Source organism: Callospermophilus lateralis, chromosome 6 (assembly GCF_048772815.1).
Source record: "Callospermophilus lateralis isolate mCalLat2 chromosome 6, mCalLat2.hap1, whole genome shotgun sequence".
NCBI classification, from domain to species: Eukaryota; Metazoa; Chordata; class Mammalia; order Rodentia; family Sciuridae; genus Callospermophilus; species Callospermophilus lateralis.
The window spans coordinates 104855028-104881285 of NC_135310.1; the positions used below are offsets into that span (position 1 = coordinate 104855028).

General features: G+C 34.2%; 1 protein-coding gene across 2 annotated transcripts in view; it reads right to left on the minus strand.

Annotated features, from left to right (window-relative positions):
* Tfap2d (transcription factor AP-2 delta) overlaps positions 1-26258 on the minus strand; it is a 56718-nt gene that overhangs the window by 15829 nt on the left and 14631 nt on the right. For both annotated transcript variants that reach the window (XM_076860102.2, XM_076860101.2), the window contains 4 exons: positions 25861-26026; positions 25571-25689; positions 7822-7963; positions 1514-1627 (listed from right to left, as the gene is read on the minus strand). In XM_076860102.2, the coding sequence (XP_076716217.1) occupies positions 1514-1627; positions 7822-7963; positions 25571-25689; positions 25861-26026 (541 nt within the window). The remainder of the gene's footprint in view (positions 1-1513; positions 1628-7821; positions 7964-25570; positions 25690-25860; positions 26027-26258) is intronic.

Consider the following 26258-nt stretch of genomic DNA (forward strand, 5'->3'; position numbering starts at 1 on the left):
GAAAATAAGTATTCTATTTAAACATCTCTGATTTTTGCAAACTAAATTCCAACTTATTTAAACATCCATTACTTCATATAATGGAATGCCTTGCTCAATAGCTATAAAATTTTGTCAGACAGTGAAAGCATTTTTAAATTTTAATGTATGCCAGTCTTTTTTAGCATTGCTTATTTTTCCTATCAAATAATAATAAAATATTTGATATTAAAGACATGTAAGCATTAGAATGCTAGTTTAAAAATTGTAAGGTACCAGGCAACTTGGGAGGCTGAAGCAGAAGGATTATAAGTTCAAAGCCACCCTAGGCAACTTACTAAGACATTGTCTCAAAATAACAACAACAAACATTTTTAAAGGGCTCAAAGATCTCAGTGTTATAGCAACAGCTGAGTTCAATCCCTAGTACCAAAAAAAAAAAAAAAAAAAAAATTCTGGAAGACATGTGAATAATTGTTATCTTCTTTCTGATACTGCAGTTAGGATGTAAATTTACCAGCCCCCCCCAAAAAAATTCTATGGATTTCTAAAATGTTTTGGAAAATGAGACTTAAAATGTGCTTTTACTAATGCATCTCAGGGGCTGGGGCTGGGGCTCAATGGTAGAGCGCTTGCCTCACATGCAGGAGGCACTGGGTTCGAGCCTCAGCACCACATGTAAATAAATAAATAAATAAATTGTGTCCATCTACAACTAGAAAATATATAAAAAATAATACATTTCAGGTTTCTGTGTGGTCTAATGAAGGTAGAATTTATTAACATACTCCTGGGAAATCAGGCAAGGATATCCCATTTACTTGGGGTCAGATCTTCTGTTCATTCAAGAATTTGCTTCACCAAGATAAGGAACTATTTAAAAGGTTTCATAATCCTGATCCCAAACTACTCAGTATTACTTAAAAGAATAGTGTTCACTCATAAAATCACAATTTCCTGATAAGAACACAAATATACTAAATTTTCTGATCTAAAATGCTTCATGCACTAGTTGTTTTCAATTTTATCTTAACATACTTGGAATTTTTAAAAATTCAGTTCCTGCTATGGTCTGAATGTTTGTGCCCTTCCCCAAAATTTGTATGTTGGAACTTGATCCCCAGTGCAACAGTCATGAGTGGTGGGGTCTTTAGGATGTGCTTAGGTCATGAGGGATGGGATTAGTACCTTTATAAAAAAAGCCCCAAGGGACCTTATCTGTCCCTTTCATCACATGATGTTGAAGGTGTCACCTCTGAACAGAGGGTGAGCTCTCACCAGATACTGAATCTGGGGGCACCCGACCTTGGACTTCCTAGCCTCCCAGCACTGTGAGCAGTAAATGACTCACTTGTAAATTATCCAAGCCAAGATATTTTGTCACAGCAGCCAGAAGAGACTAGAGGAGAGTCACCATTTTAATGTGTAAGTGATATCTCTAAATGGAAGTGTGAAAGGAATGCAAAGTTCTGGGTTAGTGAAGATGGTTTAACAACTTCAAAGGCAATCGAGCAAATGGGAAAACCCATCTTACCTGAAATGTGTTAAGTGTCTCTGGATGTCAAGGTCTAAAATTGGTGTGGGTCGAGAGGATCCCAATGGTGATCGATCTTGGCTCAGGAGATCTTGAAATTCTTTACAAATTTGTCTAAAACAAAAGATAGAAAATTGAACTGAAATCTTAAAATTAAAAATTAATTTCATTCATATTTTACCAAATATTATTCCATTTTTAAAAAAGGACAAGAAAAATTTCCATCCACAGCATACAGCTGAGGTTCTTAATAGTGACTATGTAATGATCACAAAATATTTCTTTTTGCTTTCTTTTCTTTTCTTTTTAAACTGGGGATTTAATCCAGGGATGCTTCACCACTGAACTATATCCCTAACCCTTTTCATTTTCTTTTATTCTGAGACAGTCTTGCTAAGTTGTTTAGGGCCTACCTGAGTTGAGGTTGGCTTCAATCTTGTCATCCTCCTGCCTCAGCCTATCAAAACACTGTCATAAAAGATTTCAACCAAATAACAGTCCCTAGGTACTGATGAACCAATGTTAATTTTTAAAGTGAATATTGATAGATTAATATCAGTATGAAAGACAATTCATAAGAAAGAATCACATCTAATAATTGCCCTTTCAAATAGTAAAATGTGGTATTTTTTAGGACATCATATGTGTAAACAAATTTAATTCAGGTTATAGCCTTCATCCAGAGCCATAATTCAAGTGGACTTTGGAAAATTCTTTTTCCCAGTATTGCATTATAATTCAGACTCTTGTGGATTAATTTTGTATTTTAATATTTGAAGTAGATAATCTGTTAGCCGGAGTTTAGTCCACTACCTTCAAAAATATAGTAATACTATACTCTGTGTAAGCTGATTTTTTTTTTTCAAAATGTACCCTGTAGGACATTTTTTAGCTGCTTTTCTTGCTTTTAATAATTATGATTTCTGGTCACTAGTTTTACTTTAGCTAATAGTATTGCTGAGTATATTGGATAATAGTAAAGTCCTTGTGACATATAATCCAAATGGCATAATTATAAGGAAGCAGAATATATAGAAGAAACAAGATTTTTTAAAACAATAAAATACCAAATTAATGCAGCAGCTAGAGAGTGAATTTAAGGACTGTCAAGGAATTACTCAAAAACATCTAGTATCTATGGTAAGTCCACTCCATATTTGAGATATATCATAGTGATTTTTTTTTCCTTTTTTGGTCAGTTTTTGCAGTGGTTCATTATAAAATATAATAATGTGGCCTTGACTTTAATTATTAAAAAGTACAGAAGGGTCAAATTGTCCCAGGTGAATATAGGCCCAGCCACAATCTTGCTAATAAGCCTTTGTGCCATTAATAAAATGACTACTAAAAATGACCAACTACCTTGAAGTACAAATAATTTATGATGGAGTTTAATCAATGGAAACTTATTTATTATAGATATCTAAAAGTTATTGAATTCTGCCAGAGATCATTTGTGATCTTTTTCTGTGAACAATGTGCCTCTGGTTTACTGACACTGCTCAGATATTGTGTCATTTCACAGAACTTACCCTATTCATTTTTACAAAACACAGATGGGAGTAAAAGACAGTTAGAAGTAAAAGACAATACAAAAAATATAGTCCCTATCATCTTGAATAAAATACAACCCTTCATATCCTCCAGTAGTGTTTTGGATGAGTCTCTGAGATCTGGCTCCTAAATGCATGCTTTTAACTTGTGTCTACTTTCATTGAGAATATTAGCTCTGAATTTATCTGTTCCAGGTGAAACTCAGCTGGGCTAATTTTCAGGTGTGTTTTAATATGTTTTAATAACTGAATGAGGAAGGGTACTTCTGCTGAAGTACCTAAGTATTTGATGCTATTTTGTGGGGCATTGTCATCTGCATTTTGTGTTATTTAAGAATTAGATACAATGTAATTGTTCTTTCAAGGAAATTTCTAAGTGTAATTTTAATATAGCCTCATGCTATCATTTTTATGACTAGCAATATGAATTCTTATATAATAGCCCATCATTATGATTTGTTCTCAGAAAGATTGGAGCTAAGACCAGTCTTTTAATTTTCTCTCAGATTGAAATAAATTTTTAAAACATTAAAGATCAAAACATTGCTTTAGCTTTTGTGGTATGGTACTTGAATAAACTAATTTATAGGCTGTCAAATCAACTTTGACAAGCTACACAGCAAACCATAATAATACTGATGAAGCAATAAGGAAAAGGAAAAGTGTGGAATTATTTAACTCATGCTGAATAATTCAATTGCACCACACATGAAGCTGTAACAGGCACAGTACTAGAATTCACAGCTTTTTGTGTGTGGGGGGTGGGGGCAGATTGAACCCAGTGCATGTGAGGCAAGCACTCTATCAACTGAGCTATATCTACAGCCCTAAAATTCACAACTTTTGATATTTAATTTTATTGCTTAAAGGATGGACTTAGAGTGACTTCTAGACTTAAGTACAGAAACAATCCCACAAGTTCCCCATAGTAAAAAAAAAAAAAAAAAAAAAATTCCCCTAGTCAATTATCACCATCATCTGATTATGACAGTTATAGAATTATTAATTTTATGACTAGCTTCATTCTCATTTACATTTTTTATTTATGCAGCTACAATAGGAAATATTCTTATGCCTCAAAACAAAATGTCATATTATGAATCATGTAACAAAAGATGATCTTTGGTGAATCATACATTCTAAATTTGTCACTTACATCATTGTCCTGAAGGAAGTAATGTTTTTAGCTGATTTCTGGATTTAAAATTCCATACTTCTCCTATTAAAAATTTCTGTTATGGTAACAACTTATAATTATTAACTTCTGCTTTGCTTAATATAGGTCAAATTTTAAACATATTTATTTCTAAATTCAATGAAAAGGTTTACATGTGTTTTCTATTAACCAAATAAATATTTCTCTGGTACATTTCTATTTTTCTACCTATGTAATTGTTTAAATTATACAAAAATATTTGGTTAATCAATAAAACTCTGGAATTAAAAAAAATTAAAAAACTAATGGCACTTAATGGGCCCTTTATATTATTATATACTTCATATGATTGTATACTTAATTAAATAAAATAATTCTTTTATATTTTTCTTATTAAAACTGAATGTTTTATTTTTATTCACTGAGGTAAGAAATAAACATGTAAGCCAATCTGACAATGAAGATCAGCAATTAGATTTCTCATCTAGTGCATTTTGGATTTTATATATATTTTTGATGAAGTCTTTTTTTTTTTTTTTTTTTTTTTGAGGGGGATTACACTCAGGGCTTCGTACAAGTTAAACAGTGCTGTACACCAACCACTAGGTTTGTGGAAGTCTTATGAACAAAGGTGGGCTGACTAGAATTACATGAATATCTATATAGGACATTTAATGCCAATTTTTACACTTAATTCATAAAAATACCCAATGCTTTGCCATTGATAGAAAATTAGAACTGCTGGAAACACATGTTGGGTCTGTTCATGTGTTGCAAAGAAGTTCATTTTAGTCCCATAATCCTTCGTCTACTCATGTTGATAACTGGTTGTATTGTATTAGCAATGACTACATAGTTTTTGACTTTAATTTTTATTTGATTTTGACCAATAAGATGGGATACACATTAATACCAAGATGACAAAAAATTTTGAAGATTGTATTTTAATTGGGACCTATTTGTTCATCTGTAAATTAACTTAATTGGAACCATGTTCTCAATTCTTGCTTGACATTTAAGGATCTGCAAATGTCTAACTACATAAAGAGGAACCAAAAGAATATAAATGCAAATGTCTAATTATGTACAGATGAATCAAAGAAAATTACATTTTCTCCAAATGGTTTTTGAAATCAAAGTTAAAAATGGTAACCTAAATAATATAGATTGCTTACATTCCAGGCTAAAGGAAAACTACTTCTGCCTGGTGGAATCCATTATACTAGAACAGATGTCTCAGTATTATTTTGACAAATCTGAAAGTATTTATGTTTTCTATGAAAACAAAATCTCATCAATTTTGATGTACCCAGAGATTCCAAAACACTTCAGCAGACTAAAGGGAACACCTGTGAAAATAGGAACTTGTGTTTTAGAATGTTGAGGTGGTCGACATGAGTATTCACAGAACTGGGGGAAGTTGTTCCTGGGGGAAGGAGGACATGAAGAAGAGTTTCTTTGGATCGGTGAGTCTTAGAATATGGTTGGTGAAACCACAACCAGAAAATTTCAAGTTAGAAAACATCCAACATGTTTTTTCCTTGGATAATTTGGTTTTTGGGATAACAGTATCACTCAATGTTATAGGGGTTTGTATAAAGGAACTCTGCCTGATGCTGCCAGCTAGAATGACATTATGCTTTGGTAACATCTGGAGTTACTACCTAACATTTAATACTATATAATTCTCTGGATCTGTAACAAATATTTACCTTTTTTTCCCGATATTCATTAATTATTCAAACTAAGCAACTACATGTATTTTCAATTCCTTCTGGAAAAAACAAAACATGACAGATGGAGATCTACTGAAGCAAGAAACTATTTGAAAGAGGAAAAGAATTCAAGAAAAGTAGAAGCAAAGAGCTCCAAGAAAATTAAACTATGCAAAAATTCCAGATTTAGGTCTTCCCCCAGTAGGATTTCATATGTTTGCATAGCACAATGTTTATCCACAAATTTTAAGTTCAAATTTTATACCTTCCTTTTACATTTTTTTCTCTATTTCTTGGTCTTCATGCTCTCTTTCTGCTATTCCTTTCAGCTTCATCTCACTTTGACTTTTCTCCTTTTGCTACTGCCTTTTATTTCCTTCTCTCTGAGACAAGATGCAACAATTATCTAGAACTCTTAGAAGAGCAATGCATAATATAAGCCTAAACACAAACAGTAGAAGTCACAAGCAGTGCACAATGTAAGGGACTCAAGTGTCTCTGGCAAGTCTATACAATACATGTCCCATGTAACCTCTTAAATTCACAAAAAGACCTGTGTTAGAATACAACAGACACTAGTATGGCCCTACGTATAAACGTGGCTGTATAACCAATGTGATCCTGCAATCTGCACACGTGGAAAAATTAAGATTACATACCCCATTTGAATCAAATGTATGATATGTCAAGATCATTGTAATGTTTTGAGCAACTAATAAAAAAATTTTAAAAAATTGTATAAAAAACAAAAACAAAAAAGACCTGTTTTATATTAGAAGCTGGTGAAAGAAGGAATATTTTGTTTTGGCTTCATACATTTTTAGCTTGTGTAAAATTTAGTTAGCAAGTTTTAAAGTTGTTGGATAATGATTTTGACATCAGATTCTAAGAAATAATGTTTTTAATCCTATCTATCTTACATTTTTCTCTTAAAGAGCTTGCCACACATAATGTATAAATGATGACAGAATCATGTGGAACTATCACTTCTACAATCTAAAGATAGATTAGGAAATACTCTAAGATTATTAATGCCTTAAATTTAGCAATAACTTATTTTAGTACAGAGAAGATAGCAAGAATGAGTTCTCACCTGAAGCATTTCTCTCTAAAATCTTTGATTATGACTTCCATTGGTACTTACAGTTTTGTTGGGTTTTCACAAGTAAATAGCAGTTTTCCCACAAATTATCAAAGAACTTTCAAGTTTGAGGGAATTTAGAAGTCATAGGAACTTCCTTTTCCTATTGTATTGATACATTTGCCAGTATTATTTCCTTCATTGTTGTAATGTGTATTTTAGTTGGACTTTTCATAATTTTCAGAATTTTTCACATACATTATGACCACTGTTTAAATAATATCACCATGGGAAGCAAACAGTTCAGGGGTAATATCCTTCATTGTTCATTAGAGAAAATGGGGTACTAATGTTGATCCTTGGTCCAAGAGTTCTCCCCTTAACCCTTTATTGCATCGGTGTCATCTTTCATCATATTCCCCAAACAGTTATCATGTTTTAAGATTTCTATCTTCATTTATAAAGGCACAAGTACCTTAGACCCAATTACATAACAATCAAAGGCATATTTGCCTGGAATCTACATTTTCTACTCATATTTTCCTCAGAATTTCTGTGCATTCTAAAGAGGTTTTCTACAAACTTCCATCAGTTTCATTAATAACCCCATCTCTAACCAAGGGCAGTAGGTGACCTTGCCTTGGTCACAGACTAGTATGTGTTCTTGTTTAATATATTTAGCTGCTGGAGTGTGAGATCCTCTTGTTTTAGAGAGCTGGTACTTTCTAGACTGTTTCCCTCATTTCAAAGAAAATGGAAAAACTGAGGATGAAGGTCCATAGAGGCTCCCTCAGGATGCTTACTTAGTCGCTAGGATCATCTTTTTTCTTGCTGTCTGTTCCTTCTGTTCCATATGTTGTCTGGCAAGGTGTTCTCCCACTGCCTTGGCTGGAAACTCTGTTTCACATGTGTAGCCAAAATCACGAGCCAAGTGCAAAGCCTCCCCTGTTGGCAGACAACATAAGTCAGTTTCTTACCAATATCCAACTTCCTAACAGTAATTCTTTACATGTACCTCAAGATCCACTCCTGGTGGAGGTCAGATGGATCATTTTTCCTATTCATTCTAAACAATCCAAAAGAAAAGACTTACGGGGGTCAGTGAGGAAGAATGAAGAGAAACTGAGGAACAGAGACAGAACTTACTAAACAGGGCTATGTGGAGAACTGAGAGGAAAAAAACAAAACACAATCCAAGAGTTTGTATTCCTCTCATACTGTGAATTATCAGACCAGATTGGTATCCAAAATTCTCCACATTAATTCCCAGAAGAAAAAAAAAACTTCTTATGCATATAATGCTATTTTCCACACATATTGAGCAAAGATTCCAAATAACTTTTCAAAGAAGTTGAAACACGTTGGAGAACAAAGGATATGAACTATATCGATTTTATAATATTACATTGCTAAAGTTAGTATATTATGTGATTATAGAACTAGCATTACCAGGCCTCAATATACTATAGCACTATGTACAGTTCTTAGGTATAATAAAATCATAAGTAACTTTTTTTGAACAAAATATGAAGCCCAAGTAAATTTTTAAGAGATAGGATAAAAATATTTTACCAGAAAAGTAAGATTGAGTCAATCTGGAGAACAATTAGTGTTTTTAAAGTTCACTCAACTCAAATCTTATCTAACAAATAAAACTTATTTTAAAAAATAAAGCTTGAGCTGGGTTTGTAGCTCAGTTTTAGAACAGATAAGGCTCTGGATTTACTCCTCATCCCACAAAAAATAGTAATAATAATTATCAAGCTTTCATTATATATACCCTAAGCACCAACTTTGGTCAAGGCACAACCCTAAGCAGGAATAATGGGAGGACAAAGTCACAGTAATAATAGTAGCAATAACAACAAAAACCCAGTCTGAATGGCATGTGATAATTTTTATTATACCTATAAAAACATTATCTGTACTTTATGCATATTTATTAATATTATAGTGATATTCTATATAAGATATGACATATAAATACCAAATATATTTTAAAGTAATTTATGAGACATCAAATGAGAAACAGGTGGTGTTCATGGGGAGGTGGTCCAACAACCACATAGTTAATCAAATTTTTCCACAAAGAAATAAAAACTAATCAGACTTGACAAAAATCATGAAGCTTGTTTTGATGACTGGCTAAAGTAACACTCTAAAAAATGATGAATTCAAATAGATATTATTCTTTACAACAAAAATTAACAATTGTAGAAAATTGGGATGTATGGTAGGATGGTACAGTGCAGAGAAAATATAATGCTGAGAGTAAATTTCCCTTAAAATTATTCAAGTTTTCTTGAATTATTCTTAGCTTTTTTACAAACTAAAAATCTTTTTTTTTTTTTTTTTTTGGTACCAGAGATTGAACCCAGGCATACTTAACCACTGAACCGCATCCCCAGTCTTTTTTATTTTTTATTTGGAGACAGGGTCTCAATAAGTTGCTAAGACTGGCTGAAATCACAATCTACCTCAGCTTCCTGAGCTGCTGAGATTAAAGGCATGTGCCGCCATACCTGGTCACAATTAAAACACATAAGAAAAAAATGTAATAACTTTTACCAAACATTTTATTATGAAAAATCAAATATATAGCAAAGTTAAAAATTGTACAATGAATATTGATATGCTATTCCTGAACATTATATAAAATTTGCTTTATCACATATCTAGTCATGTTTCTATATCTCCATATATCATTAATCTATATCAAAATTTGTACATTTCAGAGAAAATTATTGATCTCAATATGCAACTTCCTAAAAACTTTGCATGAGTTTCATTAAGTAGGGTTCAATATTTGCTTTTAGTCTTTTCTATAAAAATGTTTATCTCAAAAGAGTTTCCTGACATCTACTAAGAAAATGGAATAAAGAGACAAAGAAATCTTTAGTAGTAGTTTGTTGGTATGATTTGTATGTGTGTGGGGGGGGCATACATGTGTATATGTGGTGCTGGAGATCAAACCCAGGGCCTTGCACATGCTAGGCAAGTACTCTAACACTCAGGGACACCCCCAGCCCTGTTTTATGATTTATGCCTAATGACCAACTAAGAACTGTCAGGGTCATGGTCTTTGTATATTTGTCAGAAAAGAACATTGAGACAATGAGATAGCCTGCTGTGACTAATATGCAGATATTAGTTAGCATCCTGATTTGAATTTTCAATGTGCACAGATATTAACCAAACATCAAAATTAACTGCTGCATTTGTGCAAGTAAGTGTAATTTTTATTTGTTATCATCAGACACTAATGTTGCTATTGATTTTTCTCACTAACTCATTCATGCTGTAACCATTTCTTTCATTCCCACAATGTGAAAGGCCCTATTCTAGGCCTTGGAAAAAGAGTATAATTTGATATAAAAATGTCACAACAAAGTAAACATATTAGTGCAGATAATGTTTTATGAACTAGTTGAAAAATTTCCCCCATACAACATTTCAAATGAGCAATGGCAGGGCTTCAGTTGAGATATTTATATTCATGTGGTAGAAAACATTGGTTTTCCCCCTCCATTTTAAATAGAAAGATGACATAACTAAAAGGAAAGGATTTCTATGTTAATTATCATAAGTGTTGCTAATTTAATGGAAGATGACAGTTTTGGGTAAAGCTGTATAAGCAGTATATTTAAAGTGTTTATTACCAGCACAGTTTATCACTCTAACTAATTAGGAAAGAAAATGAATGTGTATTTGGCGAAAGCAATGGCACAAGGATCTATTTTTTTTTAAGGACATTGCAATGCCACATAGGCTGTTCACTTTTGCTAGAGAAATGACAAAGGGAAGTTATTTGATAGCTTTCAAATTAGTAGGTAAAAATGTCAAAGTTTAACTCATCAGCCAATGCTAGTACAGCACTTGGCCAGAGGATAAGTTCACATGGACTTTAGGACTCAAAAGTATCTTGCAACACAATAACATCATTGGTCATGTCATCTTTATACTAAAATCATGTATGCTGGTATATCTGCACAGTGCATTATTCATACAGAAATAGATATTTAAATAATATTTTTACATAGACTATTACATATATAAACAGTGAAAACAGGAGGATGGCAGCATGCCTCTTGAATTTTGTGCTAAAACCTGATTCCTGAGAATCTGTCCCATTTTATGCAAAGCTCTCACCGTGTGGTAGTTTTAAAAATACAGTTTGAGTGGAACAGCTGCTATTTACATTTACACTGACAGCCAGATCCCTCCTTCCCTTAGTTCTGTTTACTGCTTTCTATTGCTTGCGATGTAACATTGTTACAGGATGTATAGCAATGCTACATCAAAAGAAGTGGCAAGTGAAGACACTCTGATATGTAGTTGAAATGGGTATATCATGCCAAAAAAGCTTTTGTGCATGAGGACCCAGGAATGAATGAATAAATGCATCTATGAATTAAAACACAGATATCCAGAAACAATGAACAATCTGAACTTAAATCTTTTATAGCAGATGTCTTAGAGTCAAAGTTTAAAAAAAAATTAAAATCTTAGCATCAAAGAAGTATAGGAATAAGAATCTAGAGGGTTTGATTTGTGAAAAATAAAGACCTATTAACTTTTCTGTCATTGTGGTGGGACTAAATAACTCTGTGAACAATGAGCAGACTCAGTAACGTGTGGTAGAAAGGGCACTCCAGGAAGGACCAAGAACATTGTCCTTTCTATTCGGATGAATAGCTGCTATCACTTCATTTATGTAAGAGATGAAGAAGGATGCAATAGTTATTTTATTTTTAATATAGGTTAAAGCTCCTCCTTTATTTCCATGTATTGCACCATTTGGTCATCTCCTCCCTGACCTCCTTCTCTCTCTTTGTGGTTCTGGGGATCAAACAGAGTTATCATTAAGCTTTACCTTCAGCCCATCCTCTTATTTATTTATTTTTTTCCTTTTGGCAGCAGGGATTTAACTCAGGGGTGCTTTACCACTGAGCTATTTTCCTAGCCCTTTTGATATATATATTTTTTTATTTTGAGACAGTAGTTTACTAAGTTGATTAGGGCCTTACTAAATCCTCCTGCCTCAGACACCTGAGTTGCTGCAATTATAGGTGTGCACTACCACATCCTACCCACCCTCTTATTTTTAAACACAACTGAAATAACACAATAACTTTGATACATTCATCAATTTTATTTCATGCCAATTCAGGAATTATATAATTTAGAAATAACATCCATGAGTATTTAGGAAGATGAGGTTAGTGCTTAGAAAGGAATTTCATAAGTGCAAGGCTTCAGGCTCCATGTGCCATGTAACAATTTCCTCTCCCTTCCAAATATGTGGCAATCATTAAAGGATATTCAGTATTTCAATAGTGACAGCAGTAGATGATGACTTATGTTGCTCTCCTTAAAAGCAGTCATAAGTAAATTCCAGAATATGGGAAGAACATAAAAAGATAATTTGCTCTTGTTTTTAGGGAATCTAGGGGAAACGAAAAGGAAAAATAAGTGACAATCATTGGTGCTGCCTTGAAATGGGAAGTTAATGGAAAAATAGCTTCTGAGGAAAAGTTGATTACACATTGCACTGAGATTGTAGTTCTTTGGGGGCAAGTAGAAATTGTGCTTTTAGGTAGAAATAATAAATCTGATTTTTTTTTTTTTGGTACCGGGATTGAATTCAGAGATACTCAAGCACTGAGCCACATCTTCAGCCCTATTTTGTATTTTATAGAGAGATAGGGTCTCACTGAGGTGCTTAGCACCTCACTGTTGCTGAGGCTCGCTTTGAACTTGTGATCCTCCTGTCTCAGCCTCCCAAGCCTCTGGGATTACAGGCATGTGCCATGGCACCCAGCACATCTGATTTTTAATATCTTATGAAGTTATTAAGAATTTATCTTCTTTAAAATTATTGCTTTTAAGAAAAAAGTACTTTATACAAATAAAGTTCAATATTCAAAACTAATCTGTATTAAGCACCAATTCCACATTGTAATTCATTAGATAATTCCTACCAATTGCCACTGTAACAATATTATTACCTCACAACAACTCAGGTTTAACTTAATATTGCAATAGGCAATGTCATTAATGAAAGCAATAATTCATATGTTTTAAATTGCAGTCATGTATCTATAATTTCAATCTTATTTTCATGTTTAGTGAAAGAGCATATTTGAACCTATGAGATTATTTCAAGAAGTACCTATTAGAAAGCAAATTTGAGAATAGTTTCAAACCTGAATAAGACATTATGTTAAGTAAATTTTATTTATTTATTTGTACTGGGGACTGAACATACCTGTGAGCTCCATCTCCAGCCCATTTTATTTTGAGAGAGGGACTCTCAAAATTTCTATGGTTGACCTAGAACTCACAATCCTCTTAACTAACTGGGATTACAGACATGCAGTTCCATACCCAGCTAAAAATGCTGTCCTATAATATCAAACTGTAGTAAACCTAGAAAGCTGAGGGATGAAGTTCCTACATTTATTACAAGTTTTAAAAACTATTCTGAAAGGAATGCAGTCTATAATACTCACTATATCTCATAGATAGTTGTCTTAAAATCTGGTAGTTTCCCTAGTTTAATGATAATTTTCTTCAAACACCAACACTTTGTTTTTCAAAGCAATAGTTTGTTTCCCATTCAATTCCTACAATAAGCACAATACCCAATTTGTAATAGGTACTTAATAATATTTTTCATTTCTTTCATGAAAAAGGTTTAAAATATTTTATTGGTTAATTATGACAATAGTCTCAGAAGATATCCCCTCCAAATAACATAGTGCAAAACTAAAGCAAAAGAGACTTGCTAGAAAATTTAAATATGTATTAAAAGCTTATTTAAAAATAGTATGTAAGAGATGGGGATATGTTGGAATAACTTTCAGTTTACAGCTAGCAGCTAGCATCTATGAGCAGCTGAGAGTGCTTGAAGAATCTACACTCGTTCAGGCCTGATAGGAACGCCTGCAGGATGCTCTGCTCTGGAGAACCGTTAGTGAAACCACATCCTTTGCACTTGTGGTTAGCATTGCTAAGCTGCCAGGCAAGGAAACTGATAGCCAGGAGCTTCAGGCATGGAATTCCTAACTTAGAAACCCCCTCCCCTAGGGACAAAGACCCTTCTTGATGATACCAATATTTAGAGCATCCTCATAGTGTGGTTATATTAGGCATAAGATGATTGGCTGATGGATACTATGCTTATGTATGATTGATGGGCATGCCCCACTCAAATCCTATAACAATGTATGCATTCCAAAAATAAACTGAGTACTGGACGAAGACCTGAGGTACGTCTCTAGCCAGTTCTCTCACCAGCTCCCGGAGTCTGTGTGTTGATTCTGCATCCCTATCCCCCACAACAAGATAGCTGAGCAACTAATTGACTACATCGGTGGTCAGATCTACAGCAGGGATATAGCTCAGTTGGTAGAATGTTTGTCTCACATGCACAAGGCCCTGAGTTGAATCCCTAGCACCAAAAAAAAAATAGTATGTGACTCTATAAAAGGAGTCATTTAATTAAAGACTATGTTGAAGACAAGGCTTTTCACCATATTTCCACAACCTGGGGATTTACTTTAAAAATGGGAGTTAGGCTGGGGACTAGATCATGAGTGGAGTACTTTGTCTGCCATGCACAAGTTCCTGGGTTTGATCTCCAGTACCACACACATGACCGTGCCTGGGTTTCAGCCATATCAGTTAATGTCTGGTGCTAGGGTCTGAAGATTTTTTTTTTTTTGAAAGCTCCTAAAGTAATTCTCTCAAGTGTAAGAGCCTTTCTAGCTAGGTTCTTGAATGATGAGTTCTGCCTTATTTGGCTGATGCAGTGTAAACTCCAAAAACAAAAGAGGATATGCGGTAGTTGGGAGCAGAAAGAGCATTATTAAGGAAATAGTGACAAAAAGTACTGAAAAAGCCAATTTGTACAGGAGGATTTGGTAAATGATAGTTTATTTTTCAAGTTAGTAGGGACATGATGGATTATCATTAAAAGTGTTGAGACAACTGGGTGGCCATCTGGAAAAAAGTTACATCTATACCATATATCCAACAACAAAACAAATTCCAGATGGATCAAAGATTTAAACATAAAAATAAAACTGCAAAGTAATTAAAGGATAACATGGAATAATTCATTTATAATCTTAAATTTAAAAGGCCTTTTAAAGTAGTTTGTTATAATTGAAAACTAAAAGTAGGGAAACAAAATATATGACAAATATGATTTCATCAACATATATTTGCATCTACAGTTTAGCATGACAAAGACTCAAATATAACAAATGAATACCTTTTAAGAACTAAAGAACAAATGAAAGCCAGGGGAGAGGAGGTTTGCAACTCATATTACAGGCAAACATACATACACACACACCCACACACACACACGCACACACACACACACACACATACACACACGTGTCGATATATATCAATATATATAGAAAAAAATTTGCACTTACAAATCAATGAGAAAATTATCAAAAGTTAACCTAGAAACACAAAGTAAATGCATAGACAGAAAGGTCATAGAAGTCTAAAAATATGTTCAACTTCCTTCTTAAAAGATCTTTTATTTCAACCCATCAAATTAGCAAAGATAAAACAAAATTGGTAGCCCCTTCTTGAGGCTAGAAAATAAGGAAGTATTATATTAATTCTTATTACTCCTATTGCCAATAAGATTATAAGTTTACTAACAGTTTTGAGAAGAATCTGTCAAAAATCTATCAAAATTACAGGTGTAAATATCTTTGGATGTTTCAACACCATTCCTAAAAATTTCTTGAATAGATGTACTTATATGTCTGCATAAATATATAAGTGTGAGGTTATTCACTACAGCATTATTTATAATAGCCAAAGACTAAAAACACCTCAATGGTATTTAGTAGAGGACTCATTCAATAAATTATGATACACTTACTCAATGTAACACAAGAGTGTTAAAAAGAATGAACAACATGTAAGCACTAGAAAAGGAATGAACATGAAGATGGGTTGTAAAAAATAAAGTGCAAAGTCATGTTATAGAATGTTATAATTTATCTTTAAAATGAAAAAATTCTCTCTCTCTCTCTCTCTCTCTCTCTCTCTCTCAGACACACACACACACACACACACACACACACACACACACACACATCCTTGGCAGGAAAAAACAGATAAACCAATATCATTTGTTTTTTTCTGGGAAAGGAACTGAATGATTTGGGGGATGGAGAGAAAAGGAACTATTTCACTCTATACTCTTCTGTAACTTTTGAATTTTGTATAATTTTTATACATTATCTAAAGTTATATTAATTAAAGACTAACGTTATTCTTTACCCTGTCGATAGATTTAATGCTGAATGTGTATTTTTTGTAACTTTTACATGAACAGTTCCAAAGCTTTGTTGCTCCATAGGGGTTAGGCCATTGTAAAAATAATTACAGTCTACAATTTGATTGGAATATCTATGAATTTTAACCAGAATAGCAGGAGCTTGATAGCATAGTGGTAAAGGTTGCAACGGTGGCTGTTTTCCAAATATTCTAGTCCTTAAGTATCTGGTTCCAAAAAGGGAAAAAGGAAGACCAAAGGGGAAAATAAATGTAAACAATGGGGGAAAATATAGACTGAGTATTTGAAAAACACATGGTTGAATCATAAACTTTGAAAGGGAGACCCATAGAAGAAAGCAAGCAAGTCACCATGTAGTCACATACAGACACATGTGCTTTTTAGTTATGTCACTATTTGCAGAGTAAATAATTAGGTGGATGGAATGGATGAGAACAAGGCAGGCATGGTAGGCTTGCATACATTTGCTTTTGGTGCCACAGACACTGTGAACATGAACAGGAGTTTAAGGACCCTTCATACACACACAGTCAGACCTAAAGGCAGTTGTGCATTGCCCTATTTCTCCTGCCTCTATATCCAGGGGAGTGATATTAGAAAGTAAGCAAGTAACTTAAGATATTCACTCTCTGATATGGAATTTATGTATCCATAATATTATGTAATACAATTTTAGATTCATTAAGGCCAATTATTGAATCTTCATAAGTTCTTAGGTATTAGTTAACAATATCTAATTGTTAGCTAATTAGTATTGCCAAAACAGATACCTCTTTATATAAACTATTCTAAGCATTGAAGAAGAAATTTATTGATTAGGCAATGCTTATTAATCTGACAAAAATAAAACTCATTTTCCAAAATAGGTCTTAAAATGAGTAACTAAACTGCCAGAAGTAAATATATTGAGCCCAATTCTACGGGCAGCTCTGTGCCTCAAAAGATATTGGCAATGCATAGCATCTGCATGCAAAAGGCAACACCAGCGTCCCCTAGAACTTGATCTCCCAGGTGGTTGAAAAACATGCACAAAAATTGGAACCATTACAACAAGGGCGGAATACACTACACTTTTCATACCAAATACATTTTTAGTAGAAAGCTGAAAACCTTTTTCCCTAAGGTGAGACTAATGTAGGTATATAATGACTGGAGAAGGACCGAGAAGGAGCTATTTGGGGGAGGATGATTCTTTTAGATATATAAGGATTCCATGAGCTCCTCAAGAGTAACCATTTAGCTCTGCTAGTCTAAAAAAGGGCATTGCTGTTACCTATGTGAGGGCAGCGAGAATATCAGCTTTATCCTAAAATCCATAAGAAAAGTGACTAAAGCTGAGCATGCCCTGGACAGATATTATCACCAACACATGGCATAATGGTTCCAGTGCTTTATTCCTAAATCTCAAGCAGTGGACTGTACTTCTTCCTAAAGTCAAAAGTATGGATTGGTAGTATTGGTTGAAATACCACATCTATTCATTCATGACCAAGCTGGTTATTTTGTCCTTGTTCAATAGAAATGTGGTTCTGTAAACTCAGGATTAGAGACAGGGGGCACATAAGACCAAGTGGTAGAATTTTTTTTCTACTGTGTTCTGGTGGCTTGGTGAGTAGAAAGAAGAATTTTTCAGGGTCATCTTTAGCTAAACTCGCATCCTTTTAAAGTACAAGTAACAGGGATACTTATTACAGGAAAGAAGAAGTTAACATTTATTGTTACTCTAACTTTGGGCAATTAAATGGCAGAAGGTAATCAGAATTCCAAAAAAACTGTATCAAAAGATGCAAAAAAGGTGCAGAAATTTTCCTAGGAGCAGAGAAGACCAAATTCAAGGTGAAAAATAGACATAGGGATTGATACTTTTTTTCTATTATTTAGTTTATTTCTATTTCAATTCAGAAATAAATAGAGCATCACTCCACAATGCAATAGTTTATGATCCATGACACAAAAGCAAATCCAAATGGAAAATAACTGTGGGGCTACAAAATCAAAGACATGAATTGGCATTCCATGGCACCCAATTGTGTAGTCTTATACAGAAGAGTTCATGTCTCTGAGCTTTAGTTTTCTCATTTGAAAATAATGATAAATTTCTTAAGCACTGACTTTATTCTGGGGACTATGCTAAATGTTTTGCAAACATTTTGACTTAATCCTTAGAACAACAATATGAAGACGGCACTATTAAAAACACTTCTTTATATATAAGGACCCTGATGGTTAGAGAGGCCCTGTGCTTTTCTCTATGGAAAGTTGTAAAAGTAAGTCAAACAAGCTTATTTTACTATAGAAGCCACATTTTAAACTACTGTGTTCAAATGCCAATATGGTGCCAAGTGTTTAACTAATGGCATGTAGTTAATCCTACAAAAGACACAGTTGTGGGAGATACTGATGATAGACTATCACAATTTTATCGTTTCTTTATAAACCATAGAGTTGTTGCCGAAATACTCTGTCCAGCTAGGGATTACATTTTCTAGCATACCCTAAACCCATCTATGTAATTAATGATGAGTTCTCATAGAATGTGAATAGGTTCAGTCCTGGACAGAGTGGGTAAGATGCTGTGTGAAGTTTGCATGACGCCTTTCTTCTCTGTGAGATGATTAAGTAGGACTCTTAGGACCTAGAGAAGGGCATCTTTGTAAAAAGAAAAGTCTGGATCCTTAGTCTCTGAGTGAGACTGTAGCAGAAAGGAAGACCTTCAGTGAGGAATACCTACTTCAGATTGTGATGAGGGAGAAATAAGCTTTTGTTGTGTTAAGGAACTGAAAATTTGAGGACTAACTGTTATAACAATTAGCATTAACCTAATTATTATAGATTGTGTGGTCTTTGTAAAATAGGGAAAATGAAGTTCAATCATGTTAAATACAGATCAAAGTCTGACACTATTTTAGAAGTGACATTATTCCAGGTTGGGAAGGGAGCACTAAGCCAGTGTTCATAGATTTTGCAAGTAGCTTAACTAGTTCACCTGAAAAAATGCTCACCATCTCTAGCAGTCAGAGAAATGCAAATCAAAACCACCCTAAGATACCATCTCACTCCAGTAAGATTGGCAGCCATTATGAAGTCAAGTAACAATAAGTGCTGGCGAGGATGTGGGGAAGAGGGTACACTTGTACATTGCTGGTGGGACTGCAAATTGGTGTGGCCAATATGGAAAGCAGAATGGAGATTCCTAGGAAAGCTGGGAATGGAACCACCATTTGACCCAGCTATCGCCCTTCTCGGTCTATTCCCTGAGGACCTTAAAGAGCATACTATAGGGACACTGCCACATCAATGATCATAGCAGCACAATTCACAATAGCTAGACTTTGGAATCAACCTAGATGCCCTTCAATAGATGAATGGATTAAAAAACGGTGGCATCTATACACAATGGAGTATTACGCAGCACTAAAAAACGACAAAATCATGGATTTTGCAGGGAAATGGATGGCATTAGAGCAGATAATGCTAAGTGAAGCTAGCCAATCCTTAAAAAAACAAATGCCAAATGTCTTCTTTGATATAAAGAGAGCAACTAAGATCAGAACAGGGAAGAAGAGCATGAGGAAAAGATTAACATTAAACAGAGATGAGTGGGGTGAGAGAGAGGGAGAGAGAAGGGAAACTGTATGGAAATGGAAGGAGATCCTCATTGTTACACAAAATTACATATAAGAGTTTGTGAGGGGAAAGGGGAAAAAAAACAAGGGAGAGAATTAAACAACAGCAGATGGAGTAGAGAGGGAAGATGAGAGGGAAGGGGAGGGGGGATTGTAGGGGATAGGAAAGGTAGCAGAATACGACAGTCATTAATATGGTATTATGTAAAAATGTGGACGTGTAACCGATGTGATTCTGCAACTTGTATTTGGGGTAAAAAATGGGAGTTCATAACCCACTTGAATCAAATGTATGGAAGATGATATGTCATGAACTTTGTAATGTTCTGAACAACCAATAAAAAAAAAAAGGAAAAAAAAACGTTCACCTGAGGTAAGGACTGTAGGGCCTGGAAATTTACGAATTTTTTTTTTTTTTTTTTTTTTTTTGAAGCTGAAGAAGAGTAACAGAAAGTGTTAAAACTTTTTAGTTTAACCACAGTAGTTGGAACTGGTGCCATTTCTTTTGCTGATGTGTATTTATACTCTCCATTGATCACAGAACTTCAAAAGTACATAACACACACATACACACACCACAGATTTTTACCTCCTGTCACAACAAACGGACACTCAAGGTATTTATTACTAAAGAGAATAAATAAACTATGCTTTCTGGACCATGAATAGTGCCTGAGAATGGTACATGGACTTTTCTAAAAGCAGCAAAATGGTTCTAAGAAAGCATCTCACGCATATGAACAGAACTTCCTCCAAGCAACACTCTACAATGTTAGACACCATAGAAAACCACAGGGGAGGAGTGATGGACAGTATTGACTGGATCACTGATCACCAGCTCTGCAAAGGTTGTTCCAGAGTGAAATGCAGGGGAAAGCTACAGGACATGCCAGTTCAGAACTAGTAAAAATATAGCAAGACTGTTAGGACTAGAACAATATTATTGGCCAAATTCTTTGAATGTTTTCTAGAGATGGAGTGTTTCCATTGCAGAAAAGTCTGGAAATGTCCAGATGTCTCCTCAGGAAGATAAGTGCATTAGGTTAAGCAATGCTAAGCCACCACAGATTCCAGAGAATGATGTCTCTCTGGTGTTATAGAAACTAGAACAGAATTAGGAGAAATTAGAGTAGTGTGACTAACAAGGAGAAATGTAGAGAACAGACTTATAAGAAAATAGGGTATGAGAACTTGGGCATAAATGATAGTTATATACTGAAACTTTAGATGAAGACAGATGGTTGAAAAGGGAGTAAGATCAGGTATTACATCCATGGGACTCTAGATTGAAATATTTTTATGTTGTTTCCATTAAATGTTCCATGTTATGTGACCATCCTATTCCCCCCCCCCAAAAAAAAAAACACTCAAAATGCATGCCTTATGAAAATAATCACTTTTCAAGCAGTTTGATAAATTAAAAAGAGTCTGACATATTGTTCTAATCAGTTATCCCATTGCTTACAAGGTATGATGATATTTGCAGCAGAGATGTGGTGAATTATTAAAATATATTACAGAATTACATTAAACAGCCCTGTTTTATAAATTCCCCAGATAACCTCTTAAAATAATGACTCCAAAATGTGGAATCAAGAACAATGCTATGGGATGGAAGTATCAGTAGAATAAGTCTACTTAATAGAAACATAGAAAAATTGTTTTTAAAATAATTTAAAACAAAATGATTAAAAATCCAAGGTGAGCATGGAAACCCAAGAATATCCTGCAAAGTCAGTAATGGCTGTTTTTGAAAAACAAGTGTTAATTTGCTAATTTGAATACCCCTCATAAACACCTTACTCTTTACTGATGGGATCTTTATAAAGATTATATCATCTCTGCATTGAGAGCTCGTTATGGCTATAAAGTCATGGAAATTTGAACTTCACTGGATTTATTTTTACATCTGATCTATCAGAAATAATGTCAATTGAGCATTTTTCTCTCTTGTTTCATGTACTGTACCAAAATGTGGGGAGATGATTGAACCCTAGTAATGTATTGGGTCACCAAGCTGTTTGAGAAACTAATATTCTCAGCTTGGCTAGGCTACTCTAAATGAATTTTAAGAAACACTTTTAAAAGAATCAAAATTACTTGCTATTGGTGATTAAAATGCATATATGTGTTAGTGTAGGAAATTCAGGTGGTAAAGCAGGGATATCAATAAAAAACTGGAAAAAAAAGAGTAGTGCTTTTTCCCCACAAACTTTATGTTTTTAAGAAAGCTGACGGAAAATTTTTTAAAAAATGTTGTTTTAGATGGAAAGAATACTCTTATTTTATTTATTTTACTTTCATGTAGTGCTGCTGAGAATCAAACCCAGTGTTTCACATGTGCTAGGCAAGTGCTCTACCACCTAGTTACAGCCCCAGCCCCTGATGGACCACTTTTGATGACTAGGAGTCTAGTTTCAGAATTTCCAAAAAATATCTAAAATGTTGCTAGCTCTTACAAAAATATTTGACTAAGGAGAAAAAAATATATCAATCATAGGCATGATCAATTCAAGGGATCATTTATCAAATGGTAAATATGGTAAACTGTACAAACAGAACAAACTTCAGATCCTTTCTGGGTCTAAAAGGATCAAAGTCCCCAAATTGTTAAAGAAAAGCATCAACTATTTAAGTGTCTCAGGAGACTGATAAATCAGTGTTGGGTTTCCGTTTCTCTGTGTACATCCAACCTGGCCTGCAGAAGTTCAAGGCCAGGAGCCTAGTGCAGAACATGGCATTGCTGTATGGAAAAGAGGTTTCAGCCATTGCCACCAAACCAACTGAAATATGGGGAAGAATAGGTACAGGAGAATCCTCAACATTGAGTCTGTTCTTCCTGTCAGCCCAGGGTTATAATGAAGCCTGTTCAGTTTACATGAAATATCCATATTCTTCTAATATTAGGTTCTCCTCGTGTCTTAATATAACTGGTAGTTTTTGATACTATTGGTCATGAATCCTGACTTAATAATGATTTATGAAATTTAGGGAATTTACAATTAGCATTTGAAAAGAACACAAAATAAAAAGAAATCAAGAATATTGTCCAAACTTGTGGAACTTTAAAAATTGTACATGAAAATAAGTTTGAGGGTCATAATACAAGGGCCCCTGAAGGATGCAAAATGGCCCTTTGTCCCTAAACCTCTGTTCCAAAGTTCCACCAAAGTGCCTGGAATTCATCACTAGCAGATTTGATTGTCTATATTATGAAGTTTTGAGGGATTTCAATAAGCACTCAATTAAAGTAAGATGTACCTACAAAGAATAAAATCTTAAGTTTCTTTATCCCAGGTTTTTTGTTAAGAGTGAGCCAGAGCCATATGACTAGAACACAAGCGAGGCACTTTTGTGATAGGGAAGGTATGATCAAAGACCCCAGGGATTATTCTAGGATTTCACCATTTGGTTAGTATGGACAGATGATTCCTATACAGAAAACCCCAGTGCTCTTGACTAACTTGAAATCAATAAGGATAATTGTGAACATACTCTCTATGGATCTTCTGTGTGTATTGGCCAGTACTTTCACAGGCACTCAGGAGAGAGGTCTTTTTTGAGATCTTTACTTTTCACACAAGTTGCAAATTTTATGAGAATTCATAAATCTGTCCTGGGAAGTGAAAAGAATCCCAAGAAGCATCAGTTACTCAAATATTATCATTCCTCAGATTCACCTGGAGAGTCTGGTCATATCCCACACTAAATTTCAATTAATTCGGTGATGGGGCCAAGGCACTTTTAAACACACCTTCTCATTTGATTTTTCCACATTGTTTTGTTTGAGAATCATGACCATCTACATGTGTTATTTGTTTTTTGTTTATGCAGTATCAGGCTTCAGAGATGCTAGGCAAGTGCTCTACCTCTGAGCCACATCACAGACATTTTTAATTTTATTTTGAGACAGGATCTCACTAAGTTGCCTAGGCTAGTAGAGAATTTGTGATACTTCTGCCTTATCCTCCTGTGTTGCTGAGATTACAGGCATGCACAATCACACCTGGCTCCACATAAATTCTTAAATATCCTTTATTCTATTCTCAACAAGTGTTTTGTTCTTTTAAAAAATAGCTATAATTTTAATATTTTTATTTAAATTGAGCAGGAATCCATCTCTTTAGAATCAAATGATGATGATGATGATGATAATGATGATTACTATTATTTTACTTTGCTCTTCCTCAGTCCTCCCAGCCAACATGTGTGGATAAGTCAAGTCTCCCTACCATGGGTCAGCCCTCAGTATCAACAAGCACAGGTAACACAGCACAAGATCTAAAACATTATAAGTTGTGTATCATTTAACCATAATGCTTAGGACCAGAGTGTTTCATAGTTTGGAGTTTTTCCAAATTTTGGAATATTTACAAATCTCTTACCAGTTGACATCTCTAATATAAAAATCCAAAATCCAAAATTCTTCAAAATCCTTAGAGCATCATGTTGGAATTTTAAAAATTTTTCAATTTTGGAAAATATCAGATTTTGAATTTTTGAGTAAGGGGTGCTCAACCTATAAGAGTAACTCTGACTAAATATTTGTCATAAATAATATTGTGATTTTTTGTCATTATTGCTATTAGCACATAAGTCAACTGTTAGTAGTAAATCCCTAAAGCAATTTTCCCAAGATAAATGTAAATATCTCACTAAATTTTAACGTTGAACAGTAAATATTATGTATTAATAATATAGAAAAAAGTCAAGATGTTTGTTTTTGTATTTTGGTCACTTACCACTCTGTATAGTACCATATTGGCGAATAACCAATGGTAGAAAAGTGTCAAAGGTGCATTCAGGTAAGGCTTAGCACAAAAGACCCCTGTCATTCACATTTAAAACCATAGCTTTCTGGGTTATGAAAGGACTTTTCTTTGACATTAAAAAAATACCCCCACAAAGTTTTTTGTTAAGTACCTAATAATTCTCCTTAAAAGAAGATTGTATGAGAAAGTGTAAAGTTTAGTCCTTATAGAAAAAAAAACAAAGGAGAAAATATAAATTGAGAAAAAAAATAACTTCTGGGAATTTTTTTCCACCTCTCTCCCTCTCTCCCACTAGCTAACCTTCACCTTTCTGACTCAGCTTATCCCACCATAAAGCCATGGAACTTCACTGTGCTTTAAGAGATATCTACTAGGATTAACACAATGTACTTTCACCCTTAGTATCATGCTTAGATTTCTGTGAACTCTTCATAAAGAATTATTTATACTGCAGATCATGTTGTGCTGAATTATATAAATTAAACCAGATTTGTCTATACTCTAAAATAATAAAAATGAAATAGATAGGCAGTTTTATGTTGTTATTCTTAAGCAAATATTTGGAGAATATTCCATTGTCTTCTTCCATTGTCTTCTTCTCTAATACTGCTAAAATTAGTAAGTTAATTAACATCCTATGAATAATTTAAGTCTTATATTAAGCCAAATTTAATCATCATTGCCAAGAGTAATTAGGAAACTCACCTGTAACTGTTAGCTTAATAGCATAAAAAAGTAAAATAACATTATCTAAAAAACCTGACTATCAAAGAATTTTCAACCTTCCATCATTGCTTGACAGTACTGAAAAAAATCATACCTTCAACTAAGGAAGTAAGGAGAGTAACATTGGCTGCTTTCCGTCTTCCTGCTGGCAAATTTAAGCCAAGTCTATCCAGTTTCTCTCTCAGGCAGCGGCCTCCATTCTTGGATTTTGCTCTGTCCAACAAGAAATAAAAAGTAGGTTTTGAAAGTTCACATTCTGGAGAAAATTGTGAGAAGACTTGACGACATGGAGAATACATTGGATGGAAGACATAAGGACTGAGGGTTGAAGGTGTGGCATCAGTAGTTAGCAGACAGACAGTGCTGGAACTAGTGCTAACTTACCTTCTCAAAATGCCTCCCAGGAGTGAAGCATTGAGGCACTCAGGTGGTGAGAGGCGCCTCTTTACCTCAGCAATGGTCACCTTGTATTTGGAAGTAGAACTGAGAAGGGACAAACGACCAGGAACAGAGCAAAACAAGTCTGTGGGGTTGACCACACAGGTGCCACCTTGGGAGGAAAAAGTATATAACATGTTAGTGAAGGCAGGAGAAGAAAAGTATATGAGAGGCAGTTAATATCAAGGGACCACTTGATATCTAGTAGTACGTGACAGCAATTGTGCTTATAAATCACCCACATTATCTCAGAGAGCTCCTTTGAAGATGTCCTTCCAAATAATAACCAGAGTTTGGTCTTTTAAATATCACACAGAAAATGGCTGAGTATACAATGGTAATTT